Raw genomic sequence first — 15,457 nt, 5'->3', positions numbered from 1 at the left:
TTTTGGAAGCTTGACTACTGCTCGACATGGTAGCAGACGTTGGTAGCAAATACTTGGTGCTGGTTCTGCAGGAATGCAGGATGTTGGAGTTAGGGGGTCATAGAGGCTCCCCAAAAATTTCAAAAGAAGGCCTGGGAGGCCAGGCAAAGTACAGGAGGGTCACAGCCCCCATAGGCAGTCCTCAAGAGAGCGATGCATGGAGATGTGAGAAGGAAGCCTAGGGTGTAGTGAAGACCCTTGGCAATACGATATGCCAGGAACATGGGAGCTGTCGGGGAAAGCTGCAGGAATTGAATAGAGACAAGTCAAGAGAGATGCCTTACAGGCTGCAAAGAGCTGGGTCATAGGGGCGGAGCTACACAAACTCTTTGGAGAGAATATCACAATGCCAAGTGCCCCAGATGCTCTACGTGGAGCTACTCAGCTGGATTTTGGTCTTGCTTTGGTCCCATCCCTTCTCTCTATTCCCCTCCTTCTCCATTGTAGAATTGAAATGTTTGTGCCTTTATATATTGGATATATACAACTTGGCTTTTTGGTTTTGTTTTGGTTTTTGGTACTGGAGATTGAAGCCAGAGGCACTTAACCTCTGAGCCACATCCCCAGGCTATTTTCATATTTTTATTTTGAGACAGGGTCTCACTAAGTCGCTTAGGGCCTCAATAAGTTGCTGAGACTGGCTTTGAACTTGTGATCCTCCTGCCTCAGCTTCACAAGCCACTGGGATTACAGGCATGTGCCACCGCAGTTGGCTGTAACTTGCTTTTGGTTTTTACGAGAGATCATACTGGGTTTGCCTTGGTCCTCAGAGGAGACTTTGGATTTGACTTGAGCAATGCTAAAATTGTTAAGACTATGGGGACTCTTGGAAATGGATAAATGTATTTTGCATTGTGAGATGGGCATGAGATTTGGGGAGCTAGGAGTGGAATGTTAGGGTTTAAATATGAGGTGTCCCCCAAAGTTCGTGTGAGACAATGCAAGAAAGTTTGGAAGTCAAATGATTGGGTTATGAGAATTTTAACTTAATCGGTGCATTAATGCCCTTATAGGGATTAATTGGTAGGTAACTGTAGGCAGTTATGATGTGGCTAGAGGAGGTGGGTCATTGTGGGTGTGCTGTTGGGGTATATATTTTGTCCCTGATGAGAGAGAACTCACTTTGCTTCCTGACTGTCCTGTCCTGAGCTGCTTTCCTCAGCCGCACACTTTTGCTATGATGTTCTGCCTCACCTCGTGCGTAGAGTTGTCTGTCTGTGGACTGAGACCTCTGAAACCCTGAGATCATGAACTATTCCTCCTATAACATTGTTCTTATCAGGTGTTTTGTCATAGTGGGGGGAAAAACTGCCTAAACAGGTCTGTAAAAAGTAGATACACAGAAAAATACCCCTTTGAGGGGAGAATAGGCCGTTCTATTCTATTTCGATAGGACAAACAGAGAAAGAATGTAAACATGATCCTAAAGTCCGTTTGGCTCCTGATAGCATTACCTGAGTCCTAAGCTACCTGTGCCTGAGGCTTGCTGCCCCTGTGCTTTTCACTAATTTGAGGCACTAAAGTCCTTTTTGATCTTAAGCCTGTTTGGGTCATGAGTTACATAATTTGAATCAATGGGATCCTAACCAAAACAGGACTTGAAAGACATTGGAGGTTTTTTGTTTTTGTTTTTTTAAATATATATATTTTTAGTTGTGGAGGAACCTTTATTTTTATTTATTTATTTTTAGGTGGTACCGAGAATTGAACCCAGTGCCTCACACATGCTAGGGAAGTGCTCTACCACTGAGCCACAACTACAGCCCCAACATTGGAAATTTTCTTTGACTTTTTCTTTTCTTTCTTTCTTTCTTTCTTTCTTTCTTTCTTTCTCTTTCTCTCTCTTTCTCTCTCTCTCTCTCTCTCTCTCTCTCTCTCTCTCTCTCTCTTTCTTTCTTCACAGTATTAAATCACTTCCGGAGGCCTTTAGAGAGATTTTAAGTATGTATTGTCTGGTTTGTTGAAGGGAGCTAAAAGAATATAAAGTTGCTGCAATGATTGTCACAGCAGATTTTGTGGTTTGGGGAATCAGGGCTTCTAAACTTGCCAAGTGATATGTGGAATAATGTAAGAAATGTTATTTATTTCTCTACCCCTTAATTTTTTTAATCAAAAGTGAGGATGTTATTTGCCATGCTACTTAGACAAGAGGGATTTAATAAGAAAATGACTAGTACTTGGGTATTATCTCCCAGTGTGACAACATATCACTAAGTACACCTGGGTCTTTTCATCTCTCTCAGTCACTAGACCAACCTAACCAATAGTGAGGTGGGTAGATAAAAGAGGTTCCTACTTTTGGGAGACTGCAGGGAAGGAGATTCAGGTTGCAGAGCTTTAGGTGAACATCCCACCTCACTTGCACCAGGAATCCTTTTCCTGTTCAAGAGGCAGAACAGTGCATTTCACTAATGGGGTCTTTCTCTGGACATGACCCTTTCAAAGCCCACTCTGATCCTTGCAAGATTGCTATTCCTAAGATTTACTAGCTGTGTTTCACTTACCCAGCTGTAGAAAGAAAAATCCAGAAGTTTAAGTACTTAGTTTACCACAATGAAGACCTCTTAGAGACATGAAGAAAAACAAAACCAAGATGACAAAGAGATCAACTCTCTTTTATTACTATTTTTAAAATGAATGTGAATTTATTGGTTTATTTGGTATTTAAAATAGTACTTTTGCAAAATATTTCAGAAAACACACATTTGTTAAAATACATACAAACTGTTGCTGAACATCCTATGAAATCCTCTGACTAACCAGCCTAACACTTGTTTTCAAAGCACTTGTGATCATTTTCATGGCTCCTAGAGGTGCAGAGAACAAAGAAATCATCTTGGATGGAGTAGATTTTGATCAGAATAATCAAAGAAATGCTTGCCTACTTATTTACAGACTCACGGGTTGCTTGATTTTTAGGGGTTCTTATGGAGTCTACTAATTCTGCAAGTTTTCCTATTTGCAGTTTCTTACCTTGCCTGTAATCATCTATATTCAGCAAAATATGTGCTGGATTATAAGGACAATGATCCCCAGAACCCAAACTGCCTCATCTAGTTTTATGTTTATACTAATGTGTGAAGTGTAATCTTTATCTTAAGAAATGAGGACTGGAATGCAAGAAAACAAACTTTGGTGGGACTCTGGGATAAAAGACAGAAAGCTGGACAGAACTACATGTGACAGCCTAGTACTTTAACCCCAGAAGGCAAACCAGTGATATTGAGATGAACAAACAGGTTCATCTTTCTTTTACAGAATGTCTGTGCCATTTGTACTTGGATTTTTCAGTTAGCTCATATTTCTTTGTTCAGTTTGTGAATTGCTAATGTCTTTTCACTGCTCCCTGTTGGAAGTCATGTTTTGAAGTGATTTAACTGCTTCTTAGCACCAAGCTCTCCAAAAGGAGTGAAATGAAAATATGCGGGTAACAATTTAAAGAAGACAACTGAAAAAATTTCCAAATCCCTCAAGCAGGTAAATTTTGGACATAATGGTATTCTTCAATTATGAAATCTCCCCTGTTTCCTTTGAAGGGAGAGTTCCAAGTTGTTTTTTGTTTGGGTGGGTTTAATTCTTTGAGCAAACAATAAAAATGGCTAAATAAGATATAATAGAAACCCTTAAGGATGAATTCGACTTTACATAACATTAAGTATCCCTTTTCCCAATTAGTATTTTAAATGAAAAACTGAAGTCTTAAATTGTTCTAGTCATTCAGCTACTGCCACCCCATGCTATTTCACAGCATACCCATAGACATGAGGGCGCAACACTTTGCAGGACAGCGGAGGCTGTATGTGCTGCAGCTTCAGCTTAGAGAAGCTGGCGCGCTCCAGGGCCTTCCAGCTCTCTCTGGTCAGGTAGCATCCATCAAACACAAGGTACCAAGCAGGCTCCACGACCTGTTGCCAGAAGTAATTCCAGGTTGAATGCTCGTCTGCCACATGTTCTATGAAAAAGAAAGCCCCTCCCTGGGAAAGGAAAAAAAAAATCATTTCAAAAATTTTGGTTTTGGGAAAGCAGATTTTTAACATGATTACAGTTTCAGATTTCAGTGGCTTCGGTGGCCATCTTCATGAGTAGACATAGATGAATTAAGTAAGACTGTATTTTGGACAGTCGTTTCATCTTCTGTCAAAATTTTGCATAGAGGGGCTAGAGTTGTGGCTCAGTGGTAGTGTGCTCGCCTAGCATGTATGAGGCACTGGGTTCGATTCTCAGCACCACATAAAAATAAAGACAATAAAGTCCATCAACAACTAAAAAATATTTTTAAAAAAATTTGCATAGAGCTACCAATATGAAGCATGTGACGTATTTTTCTGGTGTAGAAGCAATGCATGTTGGCTAAAACTTAAAACATGTACTGCATGCCAAGTGCTGCCCTTCATGTTTGCCACATGTTAATTTACTTAATCTTCTCAACAATGCGTTTTGGTAAATAGTGGTATCATCCCTCTTTTTGTCTATGAGAAAACCGAGTCACACACACACACACACACACACACACAAAGTAACTTGCCCAGAGTAACACAGCTTATAATTTTGAGAACCAGACTTTAAGCCCAGGCAGTCTGGCTTTAGAAGCTGGCAGTATTGCCTCAGCAACATGTTTATTGTAGAGAGCTTAGAAAATACAGAATAGTTGCTGGGTTAAGTGGCACAAGCATGTAATCCCAACTACTGTGGTGATGGAGGCAGGGGGATTGAAAGTTTAAAGCCAGACTGGTAGTGAGACCCTGTCTCAAAATAAGATTGATTAGAACAAAAAATAAACGCTGAAGGTATATTTGTCTAGAATGAGTGAGGCCCGTACTACAAAAAACAGACAAAGAGAAAAGTTTAAGAAAAAAATACATCAGCCACTATCACTCAGAGAAAAGTACTGTGAAGATTTTGAGTACAGCTTTTATATATAATTATAATGTATTAGTTAAAATAATAATAAAACTAGATAGGGAATCAGTAGAATAGAGCAATTGGATTATGGGGAGAGGGGAGAAGAGGATAAGGGAAGGTCCTGAGGAATGAGACTGATCAAATTATGTCCTGTAAAAATATGGCATCATGAATTCCATTATTATGCATAATTATAATACGTTGATTTTAAAAAGTAAAAAAAAAAAAGATTTTGTGTATGTGAATTTGTTCTGTTTTCCTAAAACTAGCCCTATAATGTACATTCTACTTTGCAACCTTCTTTATTTCACTTATATATTTGAACATTATTCTAAAAAATGATTTAAATTATTTTTTAGTTGTAGATGACAATACCTTTGTTTTATTTATTTATTTATTTTAATGTGGTGCTGAGGATCGAACCCAGTGCTTCACACATGCTAGGCAAGCACTCTACCACTGAGCCACAACCCCAACTCAAAAATGACTTTAAAATCTTTACATACTATTTCACTCACACATAGAACATATCATCACTTATTCAAATTTCTTTCTGATTGCCACTACTGTAAATACTGTTATAGTGAACATTGTTTGTTACAGTGAACAACCATTTTTATCCACGAATTTTGGTGACCATCTCTAATTACTATCAAAAAAAAAAAATAACTAGCTAAAAGTGGAATTATTGAGGCAATCGTCTATGTCTTCTTTTTTTTTTTTTTCCCCAGTACTGGGTATTGAACTCAGGGCCAGGCACATGCTAGCATACACTCTACCGTTGAGCTACAGTCTCAGGCCTGTGTGTGCCTTTATTTTTTATTTTTTAATTATTTAAATTTATTTTTTAGTTTTAGGTGGACACAATATCTTTATTTTATTTTTATATGGTGCTGAGGATCGAACCCAGTGCCCCGTGCATGCCAGGCGAGCGCACTACCACTTGAGCTACATCTCCAGCCCCTGTGTGTGCCTTTATTAAACTGTTGGTATAAGTTTTCAGATTGCTCTTTGGAGAAGTTGCATCATATTTATGTTCCAATTAGCAGTGGATGTGTCGATTTCCAATAAATTGTCATCAACCATTTATTTTTTTCTATCTTTGCCAACTTGATGGGCAAGATGGTATTTTGTCCTCAAAATATGTATATCTTTAATATTCTTAATTGGCACAAAATTTTATACTAAGTTTATTGGTTATTTGGATTTCTTTTCTAATATGCCCATTGACATATTGTTATTTTTCTCATACAAATGTTAGATTTTCCTTTATGGACTAGTAATAGCTTTTATTAAACTAAAGATTATATAAGCTACAGATCTTTTTCCCAGTTTGTGTTTGCCTTTTAATTACTTTTGTTGTTGTTACTTTTACTTTTATCTTTTTAAACCTTTTTATATTTAAAATTTTTAAAAAATTTATTTATTTTTTATGTGGTGCTGAGGATTGAACCCAGTGCCTCACCTGTGCTAGGCAAGTGCTCTACCACTGAGCCACAACCCCAGCCCCCTCTTTTTAAACCTTTTAATTCACCTGCAAATTTGTTCTACCAAACCTCTGGGAGCACCATTGGGAATATCATAGATTTCTAGCAGGAGAGGTGGAATCTACACCAATCACTCCCTGGACTGAATAGCCATTTATTAAACTTGTGTAATGTTTCATAAATAGGAAAATGATATGATTAAGGAAAATGTCCATTCATCTGAAAGCATTGCTGAATTCATGGCAATATTTTGTCATCAGGTTTCTTCTTCAACAAGTGGATGCTAAGTGTAGAACACTGCCTGAGATGGAATGAGCAGTACTCTAGGACAGTCCATGTAGGTCCAGTATGGGCACCTGCGACACTACTACATATTACCAGAGGGTCTTCAGCTGTTTTCTATCTATCTACCTTTATGGGGAGGAAGGAAAAAGGGGGACCACATTCACCTCTGAAAATTGAGTCAACTCCCACTCCTTTCAGCCTCTTCTTGGCCACCTGAGGTAGAGAGTTTAGAGACTGAATTCAGAGTTCATAGAAGAAGATTCTTCAAATTATATGGGTAAGTATAGGTAAGATCTATGTTCAGGAACAGAAAATTTGGAATTTCCTGATTAAAGCAAAATCATTTCCTTAGGATAGACTGGAGACAGAGGAGGAGAAGCAGGTCAGGAGCGGTCCCGTGCCTTCTGGATACATGTTAGCTATTCCTATGTTAGGATGCCTGTGAGACTTCCAGGTGACTGACAGGTTTGGGGTGAGAAGAGAGATCTGGGGTAGATATTTAGATTTGGAAACCATCCATGTATATGTGGTAATTGACAACATTGGGATGCATGAGATAGCCTGGAAGTATATATAAGCAAAATGAGAGTCAAGAGAGGGACCCCAGTGTGTAGGGGACAGATAGAGAAAGAACAGCCAGCAAAAGTGGTAGAAATGTTGAAGTCAGAGAGGCAGAAAGCCCCAGAGACAAACACTGTGGTAGAGCAATAAGGAAATTTTTATTCAAAAGTCAGACCTAGCAGCTGTATAACTTTGGGCAAGTTTCTTAACTTCTGTTTCCTTGTCCCAACAGGAAGATTGTAAATATCTGCTTCAGAGGATTGTTGTGAGGGTTAAATGGGAATGGAACAACACTCCTGGTCTTATCTAGCAGAGAATGAGTGCTTTGTAGGGCAGAGGAAAACTACTGAGGTTATGATCCCTCTAAGAGTTAAATGTATTATCAGAGTTATAAAATGAGGATAATAATTACCTGTCTTGTGGGAAATTATTAACAGTGTCAAGAAAAATATCAACTAATGTACCTGTTAGTGCCCATGCTTTAGATATAAGAATCTAGCAATGGGTTATAAAAATCAGGTTGCATTGTTGTTTTTTTCCCCCTTGGCAACACTAAGGATCAAACCCAGCGGCCCCTTACCACTGAGCTACATCTTCACCTCTTTTTATTTTTTATTTTGAGATGTGGTCTCTGTAAATTGCCAAGGCTTGCCTTGAACTTGTGATCCTCCTACCTCAGCCTCCCAAGTGGCTGAGATTATAGATGTGATCCAAGCCCAGCCAAAAACATGTCCTTCTCATTTACTGTTTGATATCGTTCTATTACCAGAGGGTCTTCAGCTGTTTTCTACCTATCTACCTTTGTGGGGAGGAAGGCCAAACACAGGATCATATTATGCCTCTAAAATCTACTGCCAAGCCCTTTCTTCTGGAGGAACTTCCTCTATTAGAAAATAAAAGAGGAGATCACAGAACATCCCTTTCCCCTAGAATACTAAATGGAAATGTTGATATATTCATACTTTGTGTTCAACTTATTCAAAATAAAACTATTTTAACTCTAAGATTTCATCTCACACCAGTCGAATGGCAGTTATCAAGAATTCAAATAACAATAAGTGTTGGTGAGGATGTGGGGGAAAAGGCACACTCATTCACTGCTGGTGGGACTGCAAATTGGTGCAACCAATCTGAAAAGCAGTATGGAGATTCTTTAGAAAACTTGGAATGGAACCACCATTGACCCAGCTATCCCACTTTTATACCAAAGGACTTAAAATCTGCATACATGGTAATGCAGCTACATCAATGTTTATAGCAGCTTCATTCGCAATAGCTAAACTGTGGAAGCAACCTAGATGTCCTTCAATAGATGAATAGATAAAGAAACTGTGGTGTATCTATATAATGGAATATTAATCAGCATTAAAAGAGAAAAAATTATGGCATTTGCAGGTAAATAAATGGAGTTGGAGAATATCATGCTAAGCAAAATAAGCCACTCCCAAAAAACCAAAGGCCAAATGTTCTTTCTGATAAGTGGATGCTGATCCATTATGGGGGGTGGGGCATGGGAAAAACTGAGGAACTTTTGATAGGATCAAGGGGAGGGAAGGGGAGGGAGGGGGAAAGGGGCAGGAAAGATGGTGGAATGGGATGGACATCATTTCCCTAGGTACATGTATGAAACGCTACATCGTGTACAATCAAAGAAACAAGAAGTTGTCCTGCAATTGTGTACAATGAATCAAAATGCATTCTGCTGTTATACATACCTAATTAAATTAATTAATTAAAAAATACTAACGGTATCATGGGAAAATCACATACAAGTATAAAGAATTTCAGACCTTAATAAAAGGTATAAAGTGAAAAAATTGCCTGGGGCAATGGTGCATACCTTCGGCCCTAGGTACTTGGGGAGGGCTAAAGCTAGAGGGTCAAGAGTTCAAATCCATCTTGGACACACCAGACCCCATCTTAGAAAGAAGAAAGGGAAGGAGGGCAAGTTTTTCTTTCCCTGCATCCAATCCCATTCCCAGGAAGTAACTACTACTAATATTTCTTGTCTGTTGTTCTTAGTTTCCGCCATGACACGGTGAGCCTTTTGCTATACATTCTATGCTTTGATTGCTTTTTCTCATTTAGCATTATTTCTTTTTATATCAGCATAGACCACTCTTCTTGTGTTTTAAAATAGCTGCTCAGAGTTCCTTTTTATTATGTGGCAATTTATTTAAACAGCCACCCTTTGATGAACACTTAGATTATTTACAGTTTGTGCTATTGTAAATACTACTGTAATGAATATCATGGAATATGGATAAGTTTTTTTCAAGTTCACAGTGTAGGGTAAATTACTATTGAATGACAGAGCATACCTCTAAGTTTTGTTATAATTCAGTAATTCTTCAGAGGCTCTTCCTGCAGCATGTGTGAGGTAGTCCCCAAACTAAAACCAACACCACATTGACTACAAAAGTTACTGATGATATAATAGATAAAAATGATTTCTTATTTAGTAAGTTCTTTAACTGAAAGTTTGAGTGTTTTATCATTGGCTATTTTAACTTACATTTCTGCTCCTGCTCATTGCTCATTTTATCTCTTTTCTACAATTCAAAAAAAAGCTTACTGATATTATTGGTTTGTAATGACTTTTAACATGAGGAATGTTAATCCTCTGTCTTTCATCTTGGCAAATACCTTTTCCAAGTTCCTCTTTGTATTTGAAATTTATATATAAGACCTTTATTTCTGTACATTCAGATTTATCAATTTTTTTTCCTTTCTAGTCTCTGTACTCTAGGATTTAAAGAATTCAAACATGTCTTCTCTAGTAGTTTACTCATTACATTAGAATCCACCTGAAGTTAATAGGGCTGTCCTTGGGGATTAGGATACTACCAATTCGTCCTTCTCTCCTCCCCATCACTCACCGGCCTCAGCACTCTGCACACCTCACGGAGCACCTGTTCCTGGTTCGCCACGGAGCACAGCACTGTGGTGCAGACCACCACATCCACAGAACTGTCAGCCACCTGGTGCATGTTCTCCCCAGCAGCCACCAAGAAGCGCTCAAACTGCAGGTGTCTGTTCTCTGCAATGCTCTTAAATAAGAACTTCTCAAAGTTGGGGTTGGGATCAACACAGGTCACTCTGCATCCAGGGGGATAGAACTTGAAGTTGGTCCCAGTGCCAGAGCCCACCTCTAGCAGGGAGAGCTTCCCGGAGGGGCCTGCAAAGTCCTGCAGTTTGCTGAAGAGCTCCTGCTTCTTGCCTGCCATCTGTCCATTGTATGTTGCAGAAAATTTCATCATGTAGTAGGGAAACCATTTTTTGGAAATCTGGTTCCACAAGCCCAGAAATTTCATCAGGTACAGGGGAAATGACAGGATGCGGACTGCCAGCTGGAGGATAAAGACAGTGAATGCCATCTTAGAAGAGAAACAGCAAGCAACAGTTGAAGGCCTGGCTCCTTTAAAATTATAAAACCAAGGCTCCTGGCAAAAGTCCAGACCAGTCAGCTGCAGAGGAGGAACTGACTGTGCTGGAAAAATTCAGCTCAGTACAAATCGTGGGCAAGAGGCCAGTTTTTGTTGAATTTTTGGCAGAAGTTGATTCGTAGCTGAGTTTTCGTGAAGTGAAATGAGAATGTTCCCAGCTTTTCTGCAGAAGTTGGTTGCGATCCTTTATTCCAAATCCAATCTAATCCTGCTGCCCCTTCTCTGCGAGTCTCCTGCCCGGTGTTCTCGGTGCAGGGTACTTTCACTCCACGCTGGTGCTCCCATGTCCTTTACAAAGGAAGGAGTCTGTCAGTGGAGCCTGGCAAGCCGAACAGGAGAATACTGCTATTCCTGTCCGTCGATGGAGGTGACTGAGGAACAAAGGACCAAGCAGCCCGAGAGCGGAAACAAACACTGATCAGGCACTGACGGGCCGCCTGTCAATCAGCGGGGTCTCCTGGCCAATCCTGGATCTTACCCCCTGCCCCCTCCCCAACTCCAGTAGGGCTAGGGACTCTAAAAACCCCTTTTCCTGTCCCAAACCCTCCTTTCCTGCCCTAAGCCCAATAAAAATCCCAGTCCAATGGAGCACCCGCGCTTCTCCTTAGACCCTGATCTTACCCGCTCTGTTGGTCTGAGAGTTCCACCCAGAGGGAAATCTCAATAAAGCCTGGTTCAGCAGCCTTTTAAATCTGCCTCCTTTTGGTTATGGCTGCCTGACCTTACAATTCCCCTTCCCCCCTCCTTTCCAACTCTAAAGCCCTTTTTTTGTTTGTTTGTTGTTTTGGTTTTATTTGTATTGTTTTGTTTTTATGTTCCTCAGCCTGGCCTCAAACTTACATCCTCCTGCCTCAGCCTTCCAAGTAGCTGGAGATACAGGTATAGATAACCATGCCCAGGTCTGAACCCCCACACACACCTTTTTTATTCCCTGATGCTGGGGATTGAACCCAGGGCCTTGTGCCAGCAAGGCAAACACTCTACTAACGGAGTTATAACCCTAGCCCTCCAAACCCTATTTTAAAAAGAACCTGAGAAGCCGTGCTTGCCTGGTCACAGTCAACAAGAATTTCCCCTTTTTACTGTGGTGGGCTGAGGCTCTCAGATGTTAATTAACTCAAACGCTAATTTTGAAGGACAAATCTTAGTCTTCAAACTGTGCTTGACTACTGTGTAATTCTACTAATTTAGATAAAAGGAGTCCTCACAATATTCATATTTGGGAGCTTATAGGATTCAAAAAATAGTTGCAAACAACTATTTTCAACAAGAAAGCCTAGACTTTAGGGTGGTTAGGGAACACAAATTTTAAAAGTATATAATGGTATCATTTTTTTTAAACTGGGCAATGGAAGAAGGACTCTTGTTTCATTCTTACACCTTATATGTACTTTACAAATATTGTACCTATTTAATGTTAAGAGATATTTGGAGATGAAATACACACTATTTAATGTGTACAGTTTGAGAAGTTTATATGCCTATGAAACCATCAGTCAAGAAACTTCAATCAAGATAAAGAAACATGGGGCTGGGGTTGTGGCTCAGGGGTGGAGCACTTGTCTTGCACGTGCAAGGCCCTGGGTTCAATCCTCAGAACCACATAAAAATAAGTAGTTATTGTGTCCAACTACAACTACAAAAAATAGATATTAAAAAAAAAGATAATGAAACATGGGCTAGAGAGATAACTCAGTGTTAGAGCTCTTGCCCAGCATGCTCCAGGCCCTCGATTTTATCCATAATAGTAGGGTGGTAGGATTGTTGTAGGGACAGACAAGGCAAGGCACCGAAGATAGCAGGAAACAGTTTTATTTGGCTGCAGCCAGGTTCAGAAGGCACAGCTTTTGCTGTAATCAATCAAACCCCTGAACCCCGAGTTCAGGTAGTTTCAGAACTTTATACCCAACATGAAAGGGGAAGAGTTCAGAAGTTCACAGTCTTCAGTAGTTCATATAAAAGCAGCTTTTTTCTTTCACTGTTCTGGGCAAGTTAGTTAACCTTTCAAGAACAACACCTGAGAAGGGGAGAATTTCTTCTCCCCTTTCTTTCCTCCCCCTGCCAGCTGTTCCCATGGAGCCCAATTAGTAACTTTTCTTATCTTAAAAATGTAGACATCTCTGTGAAGCCCAGCTCAAGGCCAGAGGCCTTGTTTGCACATTTCTACAAACTACTGTACTGGATAGGTTTGTGAAAAACTAGTAAGGGGGTGTCCAGTACCTGGAGTGCTGATTTCTTCCTGGCCAGTAGCCAAGTAAGATAGGGCAACATGAAAATAGGAAGTTTATCTACATTGAACTCTTTGGCAGAAACTCTTTTGCTGACAGTCCCAAAACCAGCCATGGCGAATATTTCTGGAGAAGCCCAGTTAAGACTTTTCTGTGGAGAAAGTGGGTGCCACTTCAAGATGGTAGAAGAAAGGTAAAGAAACATATCTACCCATCACCTGCAAGCTTCCTCTTGTTCCTTTGTGATCCTTCCTTCCTCCCTTCCTCATCACAAGGCAATCATGTCAGTAGAGATTAATTTGCTTTTTCTAGAATGTTATGTAAATTGAATTATATAGTATGTATTTTCGGGAGGTTGATTTTTATCACTCAGTATAATTAATTTGAGCATTTTTTTTAAATCCTGGTTGCTGTGTGTACCAATGGATTGCCATTTAAAGGAATAAATATAGCTGCCATTTTGTAAAACCTTGGAGCACATTTTCATGATTGCTTGAATCTGCATTCCCATATTCCAATATATCCGACAGGGAGATAATATCTGAAATATATAAGAAGTTTCAAAAACTTAATAGCTAAAGTAAACAAAAAAATATAAAATAGGCAGTAGCTCTGAATAGATATTTCTCTAAACAAGAAATACAAATAACCAACAGGTACATGAAAAAAATGTTCAACATCAATAATTATCAGAGAAGGCAAATCAAATTCATGTAAATGAGACATCACCTCACTTCTGTAAGAATAACTACTATCAAAAAGACTAAAGATAACAAGTGCTGACAAGAATTTTGGAGAAAAGGAATCCTTGCATGCTATTGGTAAAATTTAAATTATTACTGCCATGATGGGAAATGGTATGGAAGTTTTTTTAAAAAAAAAGGAACTATCACTCCTAGGTATACAACCAAAGGAAATGAAATCATTATTTGATGAGATATATGCACTCCTGTGTTTATTGCAGCATTATTCATAATAGCCATGAATGTAAACAAAGTAAGGTTCCATCAACTAATGAATAGAATAAGAAAATGTCACACACACACACACACACAGTTTCTATTCAACCATTGAAAGAATGAAATCCTTTCATTTGCAACAATACAGATGGAGATAATTAAATCAAGTGAGGTCAGCTGGACATAGAAAGATGAGCACTATGTGATCTTACTCATATGGAATGTAAAAAGGTTGATAGAGATTGGGGGTAGAATAGTAATTACCAGAGGCTGAAGAGAGTTGGGGGGCAGCATGGAAGGGGGGAGGATGATCAATGTTTCGGTTAGATAGAAATAAGAAGTTCTAGTGTGCTATTTATTGAACCATAGGATAACTGTGGATAGCAGATGTGTACTATATATTTGAAAAAGCTAGAATTAAGGATTTTGGATTTTTCAGCATAAAGAAATGATAAATGTTTGAGGAGACAGATATGTTCAACTTGCCTGGGTGTTGGGGTGCATGCATATGTTATGGTGAGATTGCAATAAATCACCGACTCAAGCTTTTTTTTTAATATTTTTTAGTTGTTGATGGACCTTTATTTTACATGATATATTTTATCATATATTTCTAGCCATTTATGTTTCTTCTTTTGAGAAGTGTCTGTTTAGTTTTTTTGCCCATTTACTAATTGGGCTATTTGGAGGGGTTTTTTGTTAGTTTTCTTCTGGTGGTAAGCTTTTTGAGTTTTTTAATATATTCTGGATATTAATTCCCTGTCAGAGGAGTAGCTGGCAAAGATATTCTTCCATTTTTGTAGGCTCTCTCTTCGAGGTCTTAATCATTTCCTTTGCTGTGCAGAAGCTTTTTAATTTGTTACCATCCTACTTATTGATTCTTGGATTTATTTCTTGAGCTTTAGAGGTCTTGTTGAGGAAATCAGTGCCTGGGCCAATATGACAGAATCTTGACCCTATGTTTTTTGCTAGCAGTTGCAAAGTTTCTGGTCTAATTCCTAAGCTTTTAATCCACTTTGATTTGACTTTTGTACAGGATAAGAGATAGGGATCTAGTTTAATTCTCTTACATATGGATGTCCAGTTTTCCCAGCACCATTTATTTATTTTTTTTATTTATTTTTTTTTTAAAAAGGATATACAGAAGATAATTTTTTTTTTAAAGAAAGAGTGGGAGAGAAAGAGAATTTTTTAATATTTATTTTTTAGGTCTCGGCGGACACAACATCTTTGTTTGTATGTGGTGCTGAGGATCGAACCCGGGCCGCACGCATGCCAGGCGAGCGCGCTACCGCTTGAGCCACATCCCCAGCCCAAAGCACCATTTATTTAAAAGGCTATCTTTTCTCCAACATTTATTTTTGGCACAAGGATCATATGACTATCTGTGGGTTTGTTTCTGTGTCTTCTAGTCGGTTCCTTTGTTCTATATGTCATTGCAGTTTTTGTTACTATCTCTCTGCTTTGTTCTTCTTGCTCTGGATTGCCTTGGCTATTCTGTGTCTCTTATTCTTCCAAATGAATTTTAGGATTGTTTTATCTAGTTCTGT

General features: G+C 39.0%; 1 protein-coding gene across 1 annotated transcript; it reads right to left on the bottom strand.

Annotated features, from left to right (window-relative positions):
- Positions 1 to 2,633: 2,633 nt before the first annotated feature.
- Positions 2,634 to 11,120, bottom strand: LOC124087433 (N6-adenosine-methyltransferase TMT1A). The gene is made up of 2 exons (XM_046436321.2): positions 10,154 to 11,120; positions 2,634 to 4,013 (listed from the first exon to the last, which is right to left on the bottom strand). Exons 1-2 carry the CDS (start codon positions 10,649 to 10,651, stop codon positions 3,777 to 3,779), a joined length of 735 nt encoding a protein of 244 aa, XP_046292277.1. The 5' UTR covers positions 10,652 to 11,120; the 3' UTR covers positions 2,634 to 3,776.
- Positions 11,121 to 15,457: the final 4,337 nt, after the last annotated feature.

The sequence above is a fragment of the Marmota monax genome, unplaced genomic scaffold (genome assembly GCF_021218885.2).
Source record: "Marmota monax isolate L192 unplaced genomic scaffold, Marmota_monax_Labrador192_F-V1.1 WCK01_AAM20220418_F8-fsc00012, whole genome shotgun sequence".
Taxonomy (NCBI): Eukaryota; Metazoa; Chordata; class Mammalia; order Rodentia; family Sciuridae; genus Marmota; species Marmota monax.
The sequence above is the reverse complement of the archived record's forward strand: the minus strand, read 5'-3'. Positions and strand labels throughout refer to the sequence as shown.